The sequence below is a fragment of the Dermacentor andersoni genome, chromosome 4 (genome assembly GCF_023375885.2).
Source record: "Dermacentor andersoni chromosome 4, qqDerAnde1_hic_scaffold, whole genome shotgun sequence".
NCBI lineage: Eukaryota > Metazoa > Arthropoda > Arachnida > Ixodida > Ixodidae > Dermacentor > Dermacentor andersoni.
This window is the reverse complement of record NC_092817.1, coordinates 211,381,248-211,406,604: the sequence shown is the minus strand read 5'-3', so window position 1 is coordinate 211,406,604 and position 25,357 is coordinate 211,381,248. Positions and strand designations below refer to the sequence as shown.

Here is a 25,357-nt window from a genome sequence, read left to right as displayed (position 1 = left end):
ACTTGAGATTCGCTGATGATATTGCCTTGCTTAGTAACTCGGGCAACCAATTGCAAGGCATGCTCACTGACCTGGAGAGGCAAAGCAGAAGGGTGGGTCTAAAAATTAGTCTGCAGAAAACGAAAGTAATGTTTAACAGTCTCGGAAGAGAACAGCAGTTTATGATAGGTAGCGAGGCACTGGAAGTGGTAAGGGAATACATCTACTTAGGGCAGGTAGTGACCACGGATCCGGATCATGAGACGGAAATAATCAGAAGAATAAGAATGGGCTGGGGTGCCTTTGGCAGGCATTCTCAGATCATGAACAGCAGGTTGCCATTATCCATCAAGAGAAAAGTGTATAATAGCTGTGTCTTACCAGTACTCACCTACGGGGCAGAAACCTGGAGGCTTACGAAATGGGTTCTACTTAAATTGAGGACGACGTACTGAGCTATGGAAAGAAGAATGATGGGTGTAACGTTAAGGGATAAGAAAAGAGCAGATTGGGTGAGGGAACAAATGCGAGTTAATGACATCTTAGTTGAAATCAAGAAAAAGAAATGGGCAGGACATGTAATGAGGAGGGAAGATAACCGATGGTCATTAAGGGTTACGGACTGGATTCCAAGGGAAGGGAAGTGTAGCAGGGGGCAGCAGAAAGTTAGGTGGGCGGATGAGATTAAGAAGTTTGCAGGGACGACATAGCCACAATTTGTACATGGCCGGGGTAGTTTGAGAAGTATGGAAGAGGCCTTTGCCCTGCAGTGGGCTTAAACAGGCTGATGATGATGATGATGCCATTAGATGCAGTTGCTGTTCAAGGGGTGCTGTCTAACAAGCTAGTCACTATCAGCTGTATATACATTCCTCCGAATTACCAACATTACAAAACCGAATTTCAAACCCATGTAGATGAACTTCCGGCGCCTTGAATAGTTGTCGGTGACCTAAATGCACATAACACTTTGTGGGGAGAGTCTCGTTGGAATGTGAGAGGTCGCCTAATTGAAGACTTTCTGCTTTCCTCAGGAGCATGTATACCTAATAAGAAAGAGCCAACGTACTACAGTGTGGCACATAACGCATACTCATCTGTAGACTTAAGTGTAGTATCGAGTACACTAATTCTGTATCTGGAGTGGTCCATTGTGAAGAACCCCTTTGGGAGCGACCACTTTCCAATTATTTTAAACCTAACGAAACAGGATGGATGCTCGCCACATTTTCCTTGATAGAACATGAACTGAGCCAACTGGAAACTGTTCTGAGAGCTGACGTACTTAGGCGGAGATGAAATTGCTGGTTTTAATGTAGACGACGCTGTGGCATATCTAACAGGTTTTATTATTGACGCTGCAGCTAAATGTATCAAGCAAACTAACGGACTGGCGGAACCCATGGTGGACGGCTGATCCACTGGTGGAACGACGAATGTCGGAAAGCACGAAAAAATCAAAATAAAGCTTGGAGATTGCTTTAGGCAGGAGAACACGTCAATATGCAGAGAGAAAGTTGGGATAGGTACATCTCCAGTATAAAACCGTATACCAATGAAACAAGAGTATGGAATAGTGTAAATAAGTTAATAGGTCGGGAGTCACATCCCCAACCCTTATTAAGCAGCCAAAACGGATTGTCTAGGCGAACATTTTCAATGTGTCTCGAGTGCATTGCACTATACAGAAACATTTCTAAGACTCAAAGAATGCGAAGAGCAGCACCCCCTAAACCACAAAAGTTCATCGAGTGATGTTTACAATTGCCCACTTATGTCGCTAGCTTGTTTGAACAACTCCACGCCAGGTGGCAATCGTATCATATACGAAATGATTAGGTACCTATACCCTGAAACACTGAAAACACTCCTATCTCTTTTCAATGCCATGTGGGCAGCAGGGTATATTCGGTCATCATGGAAAGAAGCTATAGGCATCCCTGTATTTAAACAAGGGAAAGGGCCCGGTCTTAGCGAGCAGCTACAGTCCAATAGTGCTAACAAGCTGCCTGTGCAAAATTTTTGAAAAAACGGTAAACCGGCACTTACCTAGAAAGTAACAACAAACTAGACCCCCTTCAATGTGGTTTCAGAGAGGGAAGGTCAACAATAGACCACCTTCTCTGCATTGAGGCTAGCATCAGAGACGCGTTCATTCATAAGCTGTTTCCACTTTCAGTATTTCTAGACCTAGACAAAGCGTACAGCATGACATGGTGATTCAGGATCCTCCGTGATGTGCGTCCGTGGGAACATGTTAAACACAATTGAAAGCTATCTGTTTAACCGCACTTTTCATGTAAAAGTAGGCAATGCTTTATCTAAATCATTCACCCAAGAAACTGATGTTCCGTAAGACAGCATGCTTAGTTGCACACTCTATTGTAAAAATTAACAGCCTGCATACAGTCGTTCCACATGCAATGTTTCATTCCGTGTGTGTCGACGATGCGCAAGTAAGTTTCAAAGCATGCAATATTGCTATCATCAAACGACAAGTACAGCTTGGGCTAAACAAATTGTCTAAATGGGTGGATGAGAATGGCTTCAAAATAAACACCCAAGAAAGTACCTGCATACTCTTCTCAAACAAGAGAGAGGTTGCACCACCGCCTAGTATTACAATCGAGAGAGACCAACTTTCTTCAATTGCAGGGCTTTCTGTCTGAGAAACCAATATGGGTTTTCTTTGTAGCTTCGTGTTACAGTTGGGTGAACGACAATTTTCCCTTTCATTCCTACTCTGCGTGATGGCACTTGTCTCAAACATGCTGTACAATAGCCACACAAAAATCACTTTAGGGAAGTAAACAAACGATGAGAAGTTGTCATTTGTCTCAAAATTATTGTAGGTATGAGATGGGGCAGTGATGTGCTCAAGAAGCTTACAAAAGGTCTATGTTTGCAAAATAGAGTGGTAGTTTTCAGGTGAATGTTGACCAACATCCTTAATAATAAAGATTACCTTGGCTACCTTCCAATCATGGGCAGCTGACCAATTTACAAGGACTGATGAAAAATGTGGTACATTAGTTGATTGTAGAAAGCTGACGTGTTCTTTAAAGCTTAGAATTAGTATTATTGATAGGAGACATTAAGCGAGAGCTCAGGTTAGAAACACTAGGGGTATGCAAATATCAAATTTTCAAGTTCGAAGCAAATTGAAAGAATGAAAACCAAGTGTGAATTGAATATTTATAATACAAGTACTATTGGTATTGCAAAAACTTAACTTTCTTCACTAACCAGGGGTACGAAGAAAGAAAGGCAAGCTTGTTGCACAGCAAATAATGTACAGGAAAATTATGCTTTGTGGTCTACAAAATTCTCTAGTAACAAAAGCCTCCTGCTTAACAATATCATGACCACAGTTATTTAACGTGGTCATGAAGAAGGAATAGCTGCTCGATATGTTCAGGGAGCAGCGACACTCTCCTGTATGTCACAGCTCTTTCAGACCCCAAAAAGAGCGTCACACTGGATGTACTAGTGTCTGGTATCGGCAGGTATCTCTTTGCAAGCTTACGCCACCACTCAGATCGACCTTCTTTCTGGCCTTGAATTTCATCATGAACATATCCTTCAACCTATGCTTGTGGCTGTGAAAATTACTGTCATAAGCAAATGAAAATTGCTGCTGATTGAAGAGCCTATCAATTCGCATTTATAATAAAGGAAATTATATAGTAAGCACCAATGAACTAAAAAAAGTCTTTCCACAGTGCTAACTTGGAAGGAGCCTCTTCTGAAGATGTTGAGGACATGTCTGGGTCTCGAGAAGTATAAATCTTTCTTGCTTCTTCTAAAGCCAGGTTTTCAATCCAGTTTGCCATTGAAGCATCCCGGTGGTACTCAACTACATTATAACGAGGGTCTAAAAACACTGCCAACCTTGCTTTTTGGTCAGATTTGTAGTTTAGAAACCATGTTTTATTGCGATAGCAATTATATGGGCACTCCAGGGGTATTTTTGCCTTTGACGTTGCCGTGATGTTCCATATAAAGTCCAAGGGTGATAACACCGCTGTCGCATGTCATATGCTAGCTGTATGTGTGAGTGAAAGCACGTAAGGGAAGTCTGTAATTGTGGCTCAATCTGGCATGCACGAAAGAGAAAGCGGAGAGCAAACGTGCCATCTTCCGTCGCGCCGTGGCAGGATGGGGGGCGGGGGGGGGGGGTGTTGTGCTCCGTGCAGCAGCTGCATATGTGGCAACCTGGCGCTAGCGGAACTGGTGATCGCGGTTTGTTGTTCATGTTCTATCTACAAGGATTAGAGACCAAATTGGAGGGGAGTAGACTTGGCTTCAACCTTTCTTTTTACAAGCAAGGAGAATGAATTGAACAGTCATTACCAGGACTTATGTACGCGGACAACATTGTACGTATGGCAGACAAGGAAGATTTACAGAGCTTGATGGACATTTGCAGTAAAGAAGGAGATAGGTTAGGTTTAAAGTTCGGTAACGAGAAAGCGGCAGTCATGATTTTTAATAATAATCAGGGTGGCGAGCATGGAATACAGGAGGTTACGCTGGAGGTAGTGGATAAGTACAAATATCTTGACGTGTGGATAAACAATGGGGCTGAGTGCCTGTTAGAACATGAAAATATGTAACGACTAAAGGTAGCAGGAATGCAGCTGTGATGAAAAATAGGGCACTATGGAATTACAATAGGTACAAGGTGGTGAGAGGGATTTGGAAAGGGGTAATGGTCTCTAGTTTGACTTTCGGCATTGCGGTCCTGTGCATGAGGTCAGAAGTTCGAGCAAGGTTGGAAATTAAGCAACAAAGGGTAGGTAGGCTTGCTGGAGCACAAGGAAATACACCAAATCAGGGGGTGCAGGGTGACATGGGATGGATATCATTCGAGGGCAGGGAAGCTAGCAGCAAGGTAGAATTTGAGGAGCGATTGAGAGAAAAGGTGGGAAGGTGGTGGGCAAGGAAAATTTTCTGCTACTTGTACACGAGGAATGTTGACACAAAATGGAGCAAGCGAACCAAAAAATTGTCACATAAATATTTGGACAACAGCAGGGAAGCAAGCCAAGAAACATTGGTTAAGAAAAAGATTAAAGAAACAGAGAGGGGTCTGTGGAAAACGGGGATGCAAACGAAATCAGCGCTGGGAACATACAGAACTTTCAAGCAGGAAATAGCCAAAGAAAATATCCACGATAATTTTAGGGGAAGCTCTTTGTTGTTTGAAGCCAGGACAAGTGTATTTGGGGCTAAGACATACTCAGCCAAGTATACCAAGAGATAGACACATTATGCGGTGTGTGCGGAGAGAAAGAGGAAATGGCTGAACACCTGATTCTTTTTTATAAAGAGCTTCACCCTACAGTTCAAAGCAATGGGGCAGACTTCTTGAAAGCATTGGGGTTTAGGGACAATGGAGAAAAAATGGACTTTAGCAGGTAGAAATAACGGAACGGAGGTTATCTGATTGGTGGCTAAAATCAGGGCAAGAGTGAAATTTCACCCTCCACTAAGTACAAAATATATTATTAGTCATGGCTAGGTGGCGTGTGCTGCCCAATTTAAAAGGTTCAGTCTTATTCATCCATCCAGTCAATCTCGCGTGCCATATATGGAGGAACGTGGGGAGGCAGCGCAGGAGGGAGGGGGCAGCTTTGACTGCGCCAACAAGTGTGTACTTTGCACAGCCGCACGCGGTCGCAAGCACTATATCTTGAAAGGGATCTGCAGACAGCTCACACTTTGTGTACGCTGTGTTCTCGCCACTCTTGTGTCGAAGTGATATACCACTCTCTTCGCTGACTGCTGCTGCCACACTTGTTCAGACCAGCGTCCAGCATTTTGCAGCGAATGTCCACGCTCATCGAGTGTGCGCACTGACACCATGCTTGTTAATTCAATTAGTAAGTGAAGGTTTTCAAGTTTATACGGCTCATAAAACTACTGTCCTTACTTCGTATAGCTGTGTACTAATTTGCTATCACAATCAATGCTTCGCCTTTCGGGCGAAATAGTGAGTTTTTGGCCCATAGAGTGAGTACCCCATGGGCCAAGCATACAGCCCCGACTACAATGGCCTCGTTCGCAGGCGCTGACCTACCTGTACGGCCGCTTCCCACCCAAAACGGACGCAACGGCAGGTGGTCGGCTGCGGCCATCGTTCCGGTCTAGCTGGAAACAAGGTTCGCGCCCTCCAGCGGCCACCACCAACGTTGGAGGACAGCCGGCCCGCCTCGTGGTCTGCTGGGATGTACGCTGTGGGCAGGCTGTCTCGTCGGCCACAGCTGGCGGTTCTAAGGCACCCTGCTGACCGCCGGCTCCTTGGAAGAGGGCGCACATTTTTCCTCGCTTGTGCACCACATGGAGATGAAAGCAAAAGTGATGCCACTATTACCCGGCAGTATCAAAACACCGGGTATGCAGGAGGTTTCACAGTTTGCTGACAACTGCTATGTTTGCTATCGAGTATGTTGACGCAACTAAAGGGTCTGCCACCACTAACAGGACAGTGAAATGATGCAACATATTTTAATAATTCCATTCAATGTTTCAAGTGGACAATGCAAGCATTGCGATTTAAAAGCCATACGGGGAGTATATTCTGCAAATGTTAGAGATCAGCATAAGGAGGCTGGAGGATTGGTAGGAAAGGGTGCCACAACGGACCTAGCTCTCAAGGCACGAAGTAAATATAGGTTGCAAAAAGTTCCCTCTTTGGCAAGACGATGAGCAAAACGAGAACAAGGTGAAAGCACTCAACTAATCGTAACAGCGCAAACACCTAAGACGAGCCACAGAAGAAAGACACGACACACACACACGACACACACTGGCGCTGTGTGTGTCGTGTCGTTCTTTTTGTGGCTTGTCTTAGGTGTTTGCGCTGTTACGATTAGTTCAGAATTATGTACCAACTAGGCCCAAATGAAGTGTTACTGAAATTCCTTTCTAGTGCAGTGGGTCCCTCTTTTTGTGTGTCTTCATGTTCTTCAACTTCTACTGTCGTCACTGCATTGCTCACAGCGCCAGTGTGTGTCGTGTCTTTCTTTTTGTGGCTCGTCTTAGGTGTTTGTGCTGTTACGATTAGTTCAGAATTATGTACCAACTAGGCCCAAATGAAGTGTTACTGAAGGTGAAAGCAGGAGCCAACGTTTCGACAAGTGGGCTGGTCTTCTTCAAGGCAAGTGAACTTGTCTTCTTCAAGGCCTTGAAGTAGACCAGTCCACTTGTTGAAACGTTGGCTCCAGCTTTCACCTTGTTCTCGTCTTGCTCATCGTCTTGAATTTCCACCTCCCGCCTTCTGCGTGTTTTCCTCTTTGGCGAGGTGGCACGTGCAACAAAGTGTCCACAGTGTCCTCGACATGCCTGCCTGTGTAGTGACAGTTTATGTGCAGCTGTGGTGCTGAGATTGAGCCCAGCATTTGTGACAGGCTCCTGAAACGACTGTGTCACAGTGGTATCAGCCAGTCATGGCTGCTTCATTGGCCAGGTTGTGACAGCTTAGTCGAAGAAGATGAGCTGCTCAATATTCGCTAATGACCGAAGCAGTATAATTGACAAGTTTTTCTATTGATTGCTTGTACATAATTAGCTTAGTGAATTGGAAGAGAGGCAACTGGAATCACTGTATTCAGTTCCCCTAAATAGTATTCACAGCCATTTGGTTAGTATGGTTGTAGACAACAGACCTCAGTACAAGTGAGTGGAGTTGACTGGCAGAGCCAGAAATTAGCCATTATTTGTACTGTCAAAGTTTGAAATGTAGGGTTTGATGAAAGCTCGTCTGGTCGGGGATGATCATGGCACAGTTGCATAAAAGACCCACTGACCACAAAAGTAGAAGTTTAAAAGAACAAAAGGCATTTCAACTCCTATACAGGAGCCTTATCCACAGTGGCATCAGGAAGTGAAACATTTTTTGTTCTCTTAAACTTTTATTTCTGCGGTCAGCGTCTGTATTTCTTATACAACTGTGCCATAATGTCAAAGCCGATTGTCATCATAACACTGCAAAGTCACTTGCAGCAGCAGCGACAAATACAGGTCACTGTTATAATACATTGCAAGCACATTTTGTTGCTTCACCCGGCCATGTCTCAAGCACACCAACGCATTGAGTGATTCACCTGGGATCATTCTTATTGCAACGGTTCAAAATGCAAGCTTTTTTGTTGTTCATGTTTTACAATTGTGGCAGTAAAGCTTGTTGCTTCTAACACGAAGGTGAGAGGCACTACAGCTGTTCCTCACTGCAGCAAGGCAGCTTGAATGTGAGCGAGGTCACGTTATCATGTGACAGGTGGTGCAGACGAGGTCAAGGTTTTAAGCGTAATTAACTAAACTTGACATATTAATTTTGCAGACACGTGTCATGCAGACACGTCATACCATGCAGGAAAGGTGAAAATGCTGGCTTGTAAAACAGTAAATGCGAGAAAATGTGATACTAGTGAGGTGACAACGTGTTTCAAGAGATGACGACTAGAAAATGGTGTCAAGCAATATCAACATACCAGTGTTATGTGAGCAGAAAGAATTGCTACAGAAATTCTGAGAATTGTCTGCTAAAGCGTAGGCATTCTTTGGCTCAGCTGTTACTTCGCTTTTGCTTACTTATGTTGCTAGCTTATGCAGATCTACCTGTCACTTTTTCTGGGGTTAAAGAATGCTTGCACATTAGTAGACAATTCTCAGAATTTCAGCAGAATTTTTTTATCGAGCATCGCCGTATAACATCGTTTTCGATCCACTTCTGAACACCCCCTTTCCTCTTCTTGCTGCCGATTATCTCCTAGTTCCTGCCGCTGTTCTTGTTCTTCCTTCTGCCAACTAAAATATTCCTGTTGTCTTAACTTGACCAATTACACACTTATTTCCTAGTTAGAAAGCATTACGGGACAGACACAGTTTCTCAGGAGTACAAATTTGGTTGCTGCTCGCTAGTCACAATTCATTTGTGCTTTTAGTGCATACAACTGCGTAATTTTTCTTTTGCGCCATAACAAGCGACTCTTATGACCAGCTTCATCGGTGCAGTAATGCACTGCCCAGTGCGTACAGTGAGACCGACACATGTGCATGGCATGCTGTGAAGTACTTATGTTGAACAGGGAGTTTGAATAAGGTGCGTGTGTAGCTATCAGAGATGCCTGATAGGATGCAGTGAACTTCTGCTCTTGCACAGTATTCAATCTTTTTATGAACAGTGCACAAGCACAGAAGTTAAAGGCGGTGGTGTCCCCAATCCTCGTCTTTACACTTACAGTGATCTGTAGTGTTGCTGATGCTTGCACACAACAAGATTGGCAATGGAGCGAAGTCTGGCGGCCGTGCCTGAATTTGCTACCACACTTGCGCAGACCCATGGTTTCTAGGGCGTGATTTGCCCCGAGCATTTGCCGTCCCACTGAGCGTACTGTCATACAAAGGAGAAATGTATGTCGGCTAGCATTCTGTATTTAGCGGCTGACGGGAGCAGATGCTCCAGCCAGCCATGTGGATCAGGTCTGCTTGTAAGATCTTGTACAAACAATCAAGCTGTGCGAGCTGGACGTGTAAATGGGAGGTGGTACTAGTCCAGCTCACTTGGCGAGGTGCATACAGATGCGTCGCACCGATGATTCACAAGCAAGTTTGTTCTCGTTTCTCAGCCAATCAGAAATGAGTCGCCTAAATGCTGTCAGAGGTGCTATTCTGGACATGGTCACACTCAACCATGTCAGGTCAATTTATTATTTTTTTGAAAAAATCATTTGAGGAGCAGCTGGGAACCAAAAACGATACTTTTGCCTCATATGGCCCCCACTCCCTTTATGCTGTATCAGAAACATGTGGCAAAAAACTTATGCAGCTTTCACAATGTTTACAACCAATCTAAGCAATAGTATGCAGCACATGAAAGTATAACAATCATAATGCTATAGCCCAATATTTCAAACAAGTAATAGATAGCTTTACACGCATGCATAATCAACTTACATGCATTCATATACACAGCTATAAACATACGTGCATGATACATAGTATAACTCTGTTTCATTGCTTGCTGTAGACAGTGAAGTAGACGGCTAAATGGACAGTGGCCATCTTAAGAGCAAGCTTTAGCACAGGCCTTCTATCTAAATACATGGGAAAGAAGAAATCGTATTTCTCGGCAACTGCTGTATCAGAGCGAATAAGGTTTGTTGCATCTAAAAAAAGAAGTTAAAATCCAGCGACTGTTGGTAGGAAATTTTTTATTTAGGCCATCAGTTTCTTAATAAAAATGATTAAAAATCGCAGATTTTTATTAAACGAAACTATAATGTTTACAACTCTAGCTCTGCAATGGAAACAATATAAGAATTCTGTACATTGCATCTAATAGTACATCTGAAGCGGACAAAACTGATGTATTACACATGACTCAAGTTTATCATTAATATGTGAGTATAACTCTTGTAAAACCCTTGTAGACAATGTAACAAGTTCACGTAAGATATAAACTGACATCAAATTTGTCCGCCTTGAATGCTCTAATGGATGCAGTTTACAGAACTGCGATATCTATTCTGGATGCAGAGCTATGAATTTGTAAACTTTGTGCTCTTATTTTTTTTCTAGCTTAGCAATTTTTGAAGATTCATTTTAAGATCTTCAGGCCCTAAATTGAAATTCCACTTCTAACAATCATTAGAATTTAACTTTCTCTCGGAAATGCAACAAATTAAATTAAAATCGGCCCAGTGGTTATCTCAGACAAGCGTTTCTGCATTTGACATGTATTTGAATAGGCGGCTTCAGAGTTGGGTCCGAGCTAACACTTCCTTTTAAGTCTTGTTCTAATTCTCATGAAGATGTCATAGTAGACAGCTTTGTGAAGACAGCATCGTGGTAAAAAATTATGGCTCCTTTCCTGCCCAAACAAAATGGCGGCCGAGCAGGACACTTGGAAACTGAATGGGAAGGTTGTATGTGCACATATACAACCATGTGCACAAGAAAAGGTAGACACCCTTTTCTGTGCCCTTAATGTAAGCCACATCATGTTTTTCATGGGTTTGCAGGTGAAAAATCTTAAAATACAGAAAAAATATCTACTTTTCTCTTCTTTTTTCTCTTCGTCGCTGAGAAGTGACGTCACGTCGCAGAAGCATCTTCCATACGTCTTCCAGGCGGCTCGAAACACATTCCCTTACTTGGCCTCGAAGCTGTCTTGGCTGTCTCCTTAGCCATCTACGTGAACGGTGTCGGATGCTGACCAGAATTGTAACACGCCCTATATGTACTGCATGCTGTTGTCGGATTCACCACCTTGTCAAGACTCATTACATGGCTGCCATCTGATTGATTGCAAACAAATATGCAGCCTTAGAACAGAGAGATGACGATGATGACATAGAGGTAATGAATGAAACCGTAACTAGGCTAGCTTCAGAGGCAGCAATTGAAGTGGGCGGCAAGGCACCAATGCAACCAGTTGGCAAGCTCTCCCAAGTAACTAAGGACCTAATAAAGAAGCAATAAAGAATGAAAGTGTCTAACTCAAGAGATAAGATAGAATTCGCGGAACTGTCAAAACTGATCAACAAGGCGAAAATAAATCATTCGAAACCATAATGTGAGAAAGACTGAAGAAGCGTAAGAAATGGACGCAGCCTGAAATCAGTGAGAAGGAAACTTGGCATAGGGCAAACCAAGATGTATGCATTGAAAGATAAGCAGGGTAATATCATCAGCAATCTCAAAGATATAGTAAAAGCAAAGAAGAATACAGTACCCAGAATGTACAGCAGAATGTACAGTACCCAGAGGAGTCAGGATACCTCCATTAGAAACAGTAATGAACAGGATACAGAAACTCCTCCTATAACTAGCGATGAGGTCAGAAGGGCCTTGCACGACATGAAACGAGGAAGAGTGGCAGAGAAGATGGAATAACAGTCGATTTAATCAAAGGTGGAGGAGACATAATGCTTGGAAAACTGGTGGCTCTTTATACGAAGTGTCTGTCGACTGCAAGGGTCCCTGAAAATTGGAAGAATGCAAACATTATACTAATCCACAAAAAGGGAGACGTGTTAAGGAATTGAAAAATTATAGGCCCATTAGCTTACTCCTAGTATTATGTAAAATATTTACCAAAATAATCTCCAATAGAATGAGGGCAATACTGGACTTTAGTCAACCAAGGGAACAGGTTGGCTTCTGGAAGGGATACTCTACAATGGATCACATCTATGTTATTGATCACGTAATCGAGAAATCCGCAGCGTATAATAAGCCTCTCTGTATGGCTTTCATAGTTTACGAAAAGGCATTTGGTTCAGTAGACATACCAGCAGTCATGGAGGCATTGCGTAATCAAGGAGTACAGACCGCTTACTTAACTACCTTGGAAAACATCTACAGAGGTTCCACAGCTACCTTACTTCTACACAAGAAAAGCAGAAAGATACCCGTAAAGAAAGGGGTCAGACAGGGAGACACAATCTCTTCAATGCTATTCACTGCGTGCTCATATGAAGTATTCAAGCTATTAAACTGGGAAGGCTTAGGAATAAGGATCGACGGCAAATATCTCGGCAACCTTCGGTTTGCCGATGACATTGTTCTATTCAGCAACAATGCAGATGAATTACAACAAATGATCGAGGACCTTAACATAGAGAGTGTAAGAGTGGGGTTGACGATTAGTATGCAGAAGACAAAGATAATGATGAATAGCCGGGCAAGGGAACAAGAGTTAATGATCACCAGTCAGTGTCTAGAGTCTGTGAAGGAGTACGTTTACCTAGGCCAACTAATCACAGGGACTCCTGAGCATGAGAGGAAATTCATAGAAGAATAAGAATGGGTTCGACCACATACGGCAGACATTATCAGCTCCTGACTAGAAGCTTACCATTACCATTGAAAAGGAAGGTGTACAATGAGTGCATTTTACCAGTGCTGACATATGGGGCAGAGACTTGGAGACTGACAAAGAAACTTGGGAACAAGTTAAGGACCGTGCTAAGAGTGATGGAATGAAGATTGCTAGGCATAACGTTAAGAGATAGAAAGAGAGCGGTTTGGATCAGAGAGCAAACGGGTATAGCCGATATTATAATTGACATTAAGAGAAAGAAAATGGAGCTGGGCAGGTCATGTAATGCGCGGGTTAGATAACCGTTGGACCATTAGGGTTACAGAATGGGCACCAAGAGAAGGGAAACGCAGTCGAGGACGGCAGAAGACAAGGTAGAGCGATGAAAATATGAAATTCGCGGGCGCTAATTGAAATCGGTTGGCACAGGACAGGGGTAATTGGAGATCGCAGGGAGAGGCCTTCGTCCTGCAGTGGACATAAAACAGGCTGATGATGATGATTGATGATTCAATTTGCAAACATGGCGGAATCTTTTGGCTTGACCTGCCCGAATTGAATTTTCCGCAGGGCTATAATCAGATCACGTTGCTCATGTGCCAAAGCTTCACAAGCACCACACTGTTTTGTTCTTAAGCACGGATTCATACCAAATGTCCAGCTTTCCGTCTTGCTTATCAGGAATTTTTATGTTAACTGGATTTGTAAATTACATTCCTAGAATACCAGAAATGTCAGTCTAACAAAGAATATATTCGTCAGCCAAGAAAGGTGCAAGAACAAAAATGAGGTTCAAATTTCTACGCTTCTCGTGACATTGTGAGATCTGGACAGCGTCCACTGAAGTTTATAGTTAAACCTCTACAGCACAATTTTTATTTCCTCATAATGTTATTCATTGAGTTGCAGGGAAGCATAACAGAAGCTTTACTCCCATGGAAACTAACTTTAGCGGACTCCTGCGGTATGAATTTGCAGAAAAAGGATATGTTGCCTATTTGCAACAACAGGCAAATAAAGAAGTTGGAGGTGAAAGATAGACTTAGTGCGATTCATACTCAGATGCTTATTTGCACGTGACGATCATTGGTGCACTTATTGCACACATATTGAATCGAAACGAACTTACACTCATGGTTGTCGTCACTCTCAGAGACGTCACTGCCTTCACTATCGGAAGGAATTGCTTGGCCATAAAAGCATCTAGGAGCCATTTCGCTTCTCAAAAGAAACAAAAAACATGTACATGTTTTGCATTCGCGCAATATAGCAACATATCGTCGCCAAGAACAAGCTATTCCGAGATAAAGTTTTTTTGCATCTATGTAGTCAGGAGGATGTGTAGCTTAGCGTACGAATTTTTTTTTTTTTTTTGCATTTTGTCTTATGGAGAAGTACATTTATAATTGGCAAGACTTACCTGTATCACTGCTCGTGGGCGCACACAGCCTCCGCCACGTTTTTTTTTTTTTGGTAGAAGATCTGAAGAATGAGCACAGATGGCAGCACAAGGCGGTGCGTTTTTCAGACGAATGTTGCGGAAATGCAATGTGTACAGGCAGCTCCGAACGGACTTTGCTTCTGTTTTTAATGGTATTCATTGGAATGTTGCGTAAATGCAACAAGGTGCAGTAAGGGGTTAATATCGATAAACAAAAGGTTGCATTGCATTCTAAATGAATAAAAGACTCTACTCAGTGAGCTTTCCCCCAGAAAAACATGTCACGCATGAAAAATTTGTGATGTCATACATGTACCGATGCTGTGATGCGATGTAAAGTTTGAGAGATGAATCTTTACACTTTCTTTCCTCTGCGAGTAACCAACCTTTGTTCCCCAAATTAATGCAAATTGAGTATTGAAAACATACCTTGTCAGTCTAAAAATACTATAACAGTGTTGCTTTTGTGTCCCTTTAAGATCTCCTTCCTTGTTGAAAGAAGCCTATGAAGACACTCCCCTTAACAAAGATAAGCAGGTTTATTTACTTATTTAAAATGAAGGTTACGGGCAGGCTTAAAATAGCCTCTGAAATGAAGTCCCTGCTGCGCTGCTATCCAGATTACGTGGATATGTGAGAAAGCTCTGGCACTGCTCATCTTGATAGAAGCATTAAAGGGCAACTCCGGTGTTTTTCTTTTAAGTGTATGCATTAAGATATGGTCATGTTCAAATGACATTGACAATCCTGTCACCAGTAGGGTGGTTCAGTTGGCTTAGAAACTCATCAATAATTTTAAATAACGAATAAACGAAGTACCAAAACCAAAATGGGTAGCTGCTTTGTCTGACATCACGATAGGTCGATGACGTCAGATCCTATACTACTGCAAGTAAACAGCCACAATCAATCAATCAATCAACTTTATTTCCTTTGGATAGAAGGAGTACAGGACTAAAAGCTTGAGCAGCTTGACGAGGTCCCGAGCCCGTTACAGTTGGCAAAACAGCAGGATGATGGTCAGTCATGCACAAAGAGTTCAAATAAATCGATGAATATTACATAACGTCGAGTAACACAAAATTTTATAAAAAGCGCAAAACAACACAACCCATTTGCATCGGCTTGAAACAGCATAAACATGAAAACCAGCGATCGACAAGAAGAGGGACAAAAAAAAAATCGAAAGGATGTACTATTTCTGAACAATGGACTGGGCGAAGCACTTAATGAGACAATTTTGATTACACAAAGGCTCAAAACCTTCATGGTTTAATAAGTTTAGAAGGGAAGGTAGCTTGTAGGACAAAGATTGTTCATCGTAAGTAGTTCTAGGGCTGGGTACAGTCCACATTTCTTTGTGCCTGGTTGGACGAACACTTGTGTTTGCTTTTAACTTAGCAAGATTAATCATGGTATCGGTACCATACTTAACACAAGCTTCATAACACAATTTCAGCCTTATTATATGAACAATGGGTGCCAAACATGCAGAATGCATGCTAAACTCGCAGTACGCATGGTGCTAATGTCAATAAAGCAAAACAGACAATGCCTCCTGATGACACGGGAAGCGTTTACAGCTCTTTCGAACTAGGCAGCGGTGATTTCAGCGACAGTATGAGCGCTGAAGGATCGGTGTTTGCTTTTTACCAGTGGCCGCCATGTGAGGCAGCTGATGTGCGCTAGCTCAATGCATTGTGCTGCGGCGAAACGAAAAGAAGCACCAGTTTTCATGTCTGTCAAAACAATGATTGCAGGCCATCATAGCAGGGAAAAAAGAGCTAGCTTTGTTGTTTCTGAACGAAGTGGTGGTCTCTGATGTCACGAACACAGGTTGGCCAGTAAAATGTAATACATTCGTAGGCATGAGTCAAGAACAAGCAACCAATCTTTAAAATTCATTTTCTGGAGAACTAACTGACTTGCAGCCATATCATTTGGCACAGATAATCAGAGTGCCAAAGAGAATGTTTATTCAAAATTTTATTAAGGTCAGTGGACATTGAAAACATCACTAGAGTTGCCCTTTAAGCATTCAGTAATTGTTCAATTGCATTCCTTTAGCTGGCTTTACGCCTTTGGGGAAGCTGGATCAAATACCGAAAAAAATATGTATCTAATCCTGATGCATGCATGGCCTTGTTTGGTAGATGTTTCACTGTGTCGATTCAAGGACACAGTACTGCAAGCTGGCCTCTTATGTTAAGAACTGGCCTTCATTGACTGCACTGTCCATGAAACATTGCAACTCATGGAAAGTGCATCTATAAAGTTCTTGTAGTTGTGTTCAAAAAGTGGGTTATATATATCTGGGCCGACCAGCTTCTTCCATAGGCTGGCACCTGGAACTTGCTTTAACCTTGCTTTAACCTTGCTTTTTTTATTGAAAACTTCAATTCCCAGCGAGGGTTGTTTTAAAGTTTGTTATTTCTTTGCTGCTTGCGATGCTTTTGCACCAGCAAGTGAATTACAAAACGAATGGCAAGTGCAACTACAGCCCATTTGAGGGGGGCATTGTTGCGTAGGTGATGCCAGCGCCTAGTCACTGCCTTTGGTACATGGAAAACAATTTAATGTCGGACAAACAGGGTTTTTCTTGGCAGCTGCCACTTAACTGATGTTAGCACACCTGTCAAGACCGCCTTTCGTCAGCCTTGTTTCGAGAAGTACATTGCAAGTTATTTATTCACATTTGAAGTTGGTAAAGTGCGGAATCTTGGTGATGATGATCTCTAGTGGCATCTCCTTTGAAATGAGGTAGCAAGAAATAGTACTCACCTCACAGTACGAGCGAGCAGCACCTGTCGGGTGAGGTCATCTTTTTTTTTTTTTTGGTTTCCCATTGGCCAGCTGTAAGTTCCAGAAGAACTACAAAGTAAGCTTGTTGGTGAGTTTGTTAAATAAAAATTCAAAACAAGTACATACAAACAGGACAGATGAAAGTGCTGTCTTGTCTGTGCTTTATTTCTTGCACTCATTCAGCTCCACAGCTCCAAGTTTGTACCCAATACTGCACCTGGGACTGGTTCCCTAGGGTCATAAAAAGGTTAAGAAAGAGAATGGTTATCATTGCTTCACATAGGTGCATGAAAAACAATTTTATATTGGAGTTTGTTTTTTATGGTCTTTGCTGTGCCCATAACCGCCAGTGTGCATGAACCCAGCACTGTTCTGTGGAGAGACACTGGAGCACGTGCATGCGTCTTCACCGTGAGCAGACAGTTCACTGCTTAACCGCAACTGCGCCGAAGTGAGGTACTCCTTCGACCGTATCTCCGAGTAATGTAAATAACTGTACGCACGCATCCTCCGATTGGTCTTCGTCTGCCGCACGCCGCATCTAGCCACCACCCGTAGATGCCAACTGGCACCTCATTGACGTGTGCTTCTTTACAGTGTTAAAATGGCATGTGCCGAGCTGATGTTCCAGAAAATGCAATCGGTGCAAATATAACCGTGGAGGGGAAATGTTTCGTGTGCCACATGTTTGCGTTGAGGATGTTGCATGATCAATCTTATGCGGCACTTTCTGCACAAATCTTGGATAGGGAAGCGAATGTTCAACCATTATTCCATCACTCTAAGCTTGCTGCTGCATTAAAGCCTTTGTCGCTGAGGCTTTGCACCTTGTGATCCGTTCACCTGGAGTTGTCTGCTCAACTGATGAATGTGGTGAGTGGACAGCACAGGCAAGACTCAACTCATTTATTTAGAAATGGGCAGAAGGGGTTCCATCTGTGGGATCACCACCTTGCCAGTGTTGTGCAGAAAGTATTTTTGGCCTGTGGAAGACAATGGGAGTAATTGGGGCCAGTGCTTTGAACACTTTTGCTTCATTTCCGTGAATGACTACTGCACTGACCTGAGAAGACTCCTTGATGTGGCTAATGCATGCCTGCCCGTGTTTGGCTTTGCTCAACAGATAGCAACCACTCTTGTATGAATAAATAAAATACCACACATAGTGCATGGAGTAAGAAAGGCCACGTAACACCTGTTTGAGGAACGGGAAAATTGCAAGTGTTTTTGAACTATAAACTTTATACATGCTTGCATCTAAATTTTGAGACATCCCAATAAAGGGGAGTATGGTAGCGCGATTCAATGACGGGACAAGAGAAGACACAAAGGGACACACACAGCGCTGTGTGTGTCCCTTCGTGTCTTCTCTTGTCCTGTCTTTGAATCACGCTACCATACTCCCCTTGAAGATGCATTACCAACAAGCCCACATTGCAACCCTCGGGAATCCCAATAAAAGACTGTGAGTGAAATGCTATCACAAAGTGAACAAAACAAATGAGTGGAAAGATGCCTTGCATTGTATTCATGGCAACTGCGATTTCACACGTGGCCTATTAGAGTTCGTTGTGACACCGGCTCTTGTTCCTATTGAATCCTCATGTTTACAGAGTTCTGGCGAGTGTCATCGACCATAGCTTTAAAAGTGTGCTACAAAAGTCTTAGCATGACTTTTGGCTTCATGCGTAGAGGCCTGCTGAAGACGGTCATAAAATTACAGCACATCTCTGTCACAGTGTATGCAAGAGGCTCATTGCCTCAGCGCTCTGCGCAGTAAACTCTGAATACCTCCCGCTGTTGTTCACTGCTATGTTCGTGCAATGCGGCATGAGCTTGCAATGTATTTTGCACTTTGCACATCAAGTTACAGAGTTGCTCTCACTGAATCTCTGTATTCCTTGCCGAAACAGAACGCCATTTTATAGCAATCGTGCTGCCTGAGTTTATTCTCATGTACAAACTTCTGAACCGCTTTCGTTTGCCCTGTTGCCGAAAGTTACACGAAGGAGTCAGCTGCACCACATAATAGATATACTAGAAATATTTGTAAGCTTAGTCGGTGTTGTTTACAAAGGTGTGGAAGTCTAGCTAAGGAGTTTTGTGATGCACTGTCGATACCCCAAAGTGGCCACACTTGTGTAATTGCTAGGTTCACATGTATATGTGTGTGTGTGTGCGTACGCCTGCACAGCACCCAGGACTCTACTGCCGAATCTTGCCCTCCGCAAAAGAAACCTGCCACCAGCTTGTTCTAGTGGTATCCTGGCAAAGTGCTTTGTTTCAGCCACAAGCTGATGTGACTGAACGGAATGCTGTGATGAAATTGACATGCCGCATGTCATGCGCAAGGGGGGAATAAAGCTTTTCTGCTGTTGTGAAGATGTGTGTGTCCTTCCTGCATCCCACAGCAGGCCCATGATTCGTACCCTGCAAGATGAGACCAGTGAACCTAATTGCATCAATCCTGCTTTATATCTCGTCATCCGTCACGCCGTATGGTCAATTCCAGCGATAACGGGGATGTGGCATCAATGAAAAATGAATTGAATGGTTATAAAATATATGCCATTTCCTGGAATGCCCCCCTTTGGTAGCAGTCTTATTTCTTAATACAAGATGTTCCAGCATTTCCACACCAAGCATAATAATGAAAATAAAGTGAAACAGTATGTGTATATAAAACAATTGTCATACCTTAATCAACAGCAATCTAATGAAGACCCAAATATTTTTTTTACTGAATAATATTATAAAAATATTCTAATAATTTCAAATGTGTCATTGATATATTTATGGCAATATTTGACAATGTGTTTTCAAACACGTTCGAAAATATTTATTTCACTTGTTTGCGTGGTTCCTTTTTCTGTGACCATAGTGCATAACGTAGTGACCCTGGGATAGGAAAGAATGATGAGGATGATGCACTGAGTTTCAAATGAATTTTTATTTCGGGAAGAGATGCATTAAATTTTTACCCAATGTAACAACAAATAATTGTAACCCACAGAGGGAGACTGGGCAAATCGCGGCGGGCATATGGCATATGGTCATATGGCATATGGCATTGCAGAGTCCAGATAAACCATTTCGCGTCTACTTAATGCAGCTGCGATGCTGACACAGCTAGCATCCGCCTTTGCAATCAAGCTCGCTTCCACAATTTCCTACGTATTTTTATCGCCATCTGCATGCAACACACACCATTCTTTAAACAATGGTTCGCAAGCACAGTCGTCGCAGCTTACTAATATTGATTCAACATTTGTTCGCACTTCCTTTAAGGCACCTCGCGATTTGCCCTATGTATGCTTTGCCACATTTAAATTAAAACGATAAACCACGCCTTGAGCACAGGACACGAAAGGGCACTGGTGTTTTTCACACAGCCTCGGTCCACATACGGATGGATCTGTCCTGTAGCCTGGGGGAATGTGGGTACGTTTCGGGAGACCAGAAAATATATTAACTTCACTTGCTCATTTCTGGCCACCCATGTGATATGCCACGCATATGCCACGCATTAATTCGCTCACACATATGATACAGTATTTAGTTTTCTCAGTGCATTTTTTGCCACTAAGATAAAGAGTATAGTGAAGGTACGTTGCATCCATCAGGCACTCTTTCAGCCTTCTTTTGGACATCGCATGAGGGCACATTTTGCAGAGCGCATTAACGAGACAAAAAGATTTGCAATTGCTTGCTTCACCAGGTTTAAATGTGATGAAGCACGCGGTAGGTGTGTCTTTTTTACCCAAAGGTGATATTCAAAACATACACGATTTGCAGAACGTAAAGGTGTGATACCTAAAAATTGGATGATGTGTCATTAACTGGTAGCTTGTGTAATGACCAGATTGTCATCAAGACACCCACGGAACAAAGCAATCGCATCGTTCACTATCTCAGTGTTATAGTTTATGGCTTAAATTCATACAACGCTAGGTATCATTGTTAAGGACAGTTCACCCAGGGCCGTCAAGGTAGCATGGGCCTGGCCGTCTATAGCTTGACCAGCATGAAGGGGCCCAGGCAGAGACGAAAGGTGATCCACGTAGTGAGTAACAAACAAAGGAGCGGCCAGCTCTACAAGCCTCCTCACAGAGAACGACACACAGTCAAACTTGCTCAATTGCTGAAGGCTGAAGTATGTTGGTGGTGTTAAGAACAGCCAGCTGCAGTGCAAAGTTTTGCCAACCCGTTGCAACTGTGGAAGCAACATCTCGGGAGCATCACCGCCAACCTCTAGCTACGGCGTGGCGAAGTCGACTTTGTGTCGGTATCAATACGCGCATCCTCCACTCTCCGTCGGTTCAGCTAGGATGCGTTGTGACGGAAGTAGTTCAGCGGGCCAACTATTGTTCCCAAACTCCCCAACGCGGACCTGATCTGCTACGGGTGCGCGAGTTGCCGCGGGAACGCCGATTTGCGCTGCTTCCCACGCACCGACCAAGACACAAGACAACGCGCTACCCGGAACGGCTCCGAGTTCTACGGGGCCCCTCTGACGTCGGCTCCGGACCTTCGCACTTGTGTGTATGCGTGTGTGCGTGTGTGTGTGTAAACCGTGCCGCAGGGAGGCGGCTAGTTTGCGATGACTAAACGAACGTTCGCATCACCTTGTATCGGTAGAGGACCAAGTGTTTAAAAACCGCTGTTGTGCAGCTGCTCAGGTCACTCTCTCTCAAGCAGTCATGTTAGACTGATGTACTTTCTCAAACAGTCATGTTAGACTGATATAAATACTGTAAATAAACCCATATCCCTCATTCTCGATGAGAAGCAGTCCTTCCCTTCATCAACGTCCTCAGCGTGGATAAGTTGGACGACAGCATGGGCCAGCTACCTTCGAATTCATGCCGGACTCCAATCTTGACAACGGATCACGAGCGATGGGATTGAGCCCCCAATCATAACAGTGGGGGCGTGCTTTATTTGCAAGGCGACTCAATATAGCACCCACAAAGAGTATAGGAACCCCTGAGCACACGTGCATCCTTCATGTAAGCTCATAGTTGGCTTAGCGGTTGAAGGTGGTTCTACCTTTTTCACAGTCACTGTCGCTAAGTGACATCATGCACAACATAGATGCCTCAGAAACGTGGATACAGTGGCTCATTGAAGGGAAAGAAGTCATGAATGCCAAGTGCATTATTTGTTCCGGGGCATGTGGAAGCACAAAAGCCTGCAGTGCATCATCTGTCAATGTGCAAGGGCTTTGCCTGCAGACGTCGCGTGTCCGAGAGATGCCACATGGGCTGGAATTTATTTATTACCGGGAAGGTTCTTTCAAGGTACGTTTGCCTTGTCTTTTCTCTTTTTCTTTGTGCTAATTGCAACTGCCCGCAAAGCCTACCTTTCACGCACTGCTGTTTCACAACAGAGAGCAATATTATTGCTATACGATGTTTTCAAGCTCCTTTCGCACATTGAGTTATGGGCAGATATATTTAAATTCGATAATTATTGGAAGGATATTGCTAAGGTTATCACAACTGCGATTTTTCAGACGTCTTTTTTCTATGCTGTTAAGCTGGTGCATACACATGTAAAGAAAGCCATACTGGTTGTTTTATTTTGCTTGAAGGAGTTGTATTATTGTTCGAGTGATGAGGAGTCTCGACAGAAAGTTCTTGCGCTTACGTCGCGAATTCTGTAGCTGTGTTTTATGTTCTACCAATTTTGTTTTAAAGGCCGCTGTAGCTGCGTTGGTGCACGGGGTGCAGCTCAGAAGTACATGCGTTTCTGGTGAGACGAGACAACTGCAACCACACTGAGGGCTGCTGCCAGTGAAGCATGGTCAAATACTTACTATGGCCTTCCAGGTAGATCTACTGTAGCATTTCTGTGTTTGTAGCTGTGACAAAGTGCTACAAGCATGTCAGTTTTTATCTTGAATGCTCGTGCGTTCTCCTTGCGCCGGCCACAAGTTCGCAGTTCGAGCTTGGCTGCGCAGCGGAGCAAGGGGTGCAGCGAGAATGAAAACATGTTTCTGGCGAAACGAGAGACTGCGGCAACCACACACAATGAGTTGACGCACCTGAAACCTGAGCAAATAGTTGTGACGCTTGCTCACGTACTACATATACCTGGGATAAAAGCCACACCGTTGTTTGCGTATGCGATTGCTTTTCAATTTTATCTTGAACAAATGGTGCATAAAAACAGATAACCAAGCATACAGGCAACCACGAAAAAAGCAAGCAAGTTCGCTACCGCTGCACCGTCTGCGGTTACTCCGATACTCCTTGAAAAAAAATTCGCCAATTGGTGCGGGGGCGTGACAGTCTACGGAACTTGTGAATAGAATCCAGAACACCCTTACTTAGGAGAAAGAAAGAATGAATGCTCTCCACGCTTGCGGCCGTCGTTCGTTGCACGTAGGCAGCTCAGTGGTCCCTCTAACCACCACTGGCCCAGCAGAGGAAAAGGCACTGATAGACATGAATGGAGGGGTGTATGTTATGAACGTCCCCTTTGGAACGGGGAAGTGGGTTGTGTCAGCCAGCTCTTGCTGCACACGGACACTGCCGGCCATAGAGTTTCTGCCGGCGCCTCCCTTGTGGAGGAGGAGAAGGAATGCATGCGCGAAGCTTAACCCACTCACTTCATGCAGGGCACCACCGGGGTAGACCAGAATGCGTGCACAAATGCTAATTAACGTCTTTTTGTCGTTGCGGCCTCCTAAGGTGGTTTATTTAACTGTTGCGGGCGGCTCAGCATATTTGAAATGTTAGGGCTTTCGTCGTTGCTTTGGCGCACAACATAATTTGTTCAACACACAGGCCAGTCGTTACAATGCCTATACATTCTTTTTTTTTTTTAATTTTGACGATAGCGTATTTTCACTTGACATTTGTTATGGTGGGTGAGAACCAAATCGTTCAAGAAAGGCACCAAACACAATCCGATACCAACTCCTTTCTTCAGAAGGTAAAAGAAGCCCTTACATTTACAGGGATACTGAACAAAATTTTTGCAGACGAGACTTTTAGTCCAAATGAAAGCGTTGGTGCTGGAATCGATTGACACAACTTTGTTTTCAGGCAGAAACTAGAAAATAATAAATTTCATGCAGTTTTACGAAATATGACATCTGGCGGCCACACCATGAACTAGAGGAAGTGACGTTCCTGTGACTTTGTCGGGGCCGGACACCGGTGAGCCAGCCGTCGCCCGCGTCTCTCCACATGCATGGACGGCGCCAGCAGCGCCAGCGAATGACGTCTCCACAGCGCAAGTTGCACTCAGCCGCATACTTCTTTTCGCAAGTGGAGCATGTGCCCAAGTATTGAAAATCGCCGTTTGTGTTTTGCGTTACTTTGTAACACACAGCATATCCAACTGGTGCGATAAATGGCTCATGCGACTAAACGTTAATAAATGTAAAACAATGCATGTATGGGGCCGCACTAACACTGACAACACGATACTTCTCTTGAATTCGTCAACTCGTAAAAATACCTAGGTGTTCGTATTTCACGTAACTTATCATGGCATACGCACATCAAACACGTCACTAATAACGCTAACCGGGTTCTTGGATACTTGCGTCGAAATTTCTCTGCTGCGTCTATGCCGATAAAGCTTACCCTCTACAAAACATTAGTTTGACCAAAGCTAGAATATGCATCCACGGTATGGGATCCCTTTCAAATCACACCGATAAACAGACTAAAATCCATCCAGAATCGCGCAGCACGTTTCATCTTATCGAACTATTCCCGTTACGCCAGCATTACTTCCATGAAAAACACACTTGCTTTACCGGACCTTTCATTGCGCCGTAAATGTTTTAGACTGTCTTTTCCACAGGCTGTATCACCACCACCCACTATTAAACGATCATCTTATTACTCGCCCTTCATACATTTCATCCCGTTTCGATCACATGCTTAAAGTTGGTGTTCCATTTTTTAGAACAACATGTCGTGGTTCTTTTATTCCTAAGACCAGCGCCGAATGGAACGACCTTCCTCCCTCCATCGCTGCCATTTCTGACGTTGACAACTTCAAGACTGCTGTATTTTCTGCCGTTTTGTAATACCTATTATTGTATAATTATGTACTGTTTTTTTTTTTCACTTACCACTCCTTTCTTAATATGCCTTCGGGCCAGGAAAGTATCCGAAATAAATAAAATAAATAAGTAATGTGATGAGTGAAGCACCTGGCACAACGTAGGAGTATGCCTCTGCGCTGCTGCGTGCAAGGGTACCGGTGTGGGTAAAGTGTCGTTGGGCGAGACAAGCCGTGTCACACCTTTCCGGCAGAGCCAAAGCTTCGAATGCGCACCCATC

At 43.6% G+C, this 25,357-nt stretch overlaps 1 protein-coding gene, 1 long non-coding RNA gene and 1 pseudogene across 3 annotated transcripts in view; 2 read left to right on the top strand and 1 right to left on the bottom strand.

Annotated features, from left to right (window-relative positions):
- LOC126538478 (transmembrane protein 117-like) overlaps positions 1-8,215 on the top strand; it is a 165,256-nt gene extending 157,041 nt beyond the window's left edge. For both annotated transcript variants that reach the window (XM_072288020.1, XM_055074797.2), the window contains one exon: positions 6,050-8,215. In XM_072288020.1, coding sequence (XP_072144121.1) covers positions 6,050-6,271 — 222 coding nt within the window. In that variant the 3' untranslated portion in view covers positions 6,272-8,215. The remainder of the gene's footprint in view (positions 1-6,049) is intronic.
- Positions 4,313-5,456, top strand: LOC140217069 (uncharacterized; annotated as a pseudogene).
- Positions 8,216-15,155: 6,940 nt separating the features above from the next.
- On the bottom strand, positions 15,156-24,221 carry LOC140217423 (uncharacterized). The gene is made up of 2 exons (XR_011893999.1): positions 23,383-24,221; positions 15,156-17,282 (listed from the first exon to the last, which is right to left on the bottom strand). It is a non-coding gene; the product is annotated as an uncharacterized lncRNA (long non-coding RNA).
- Positions 24,222-25,357: the final 1,136 nt, after the last annotated feature.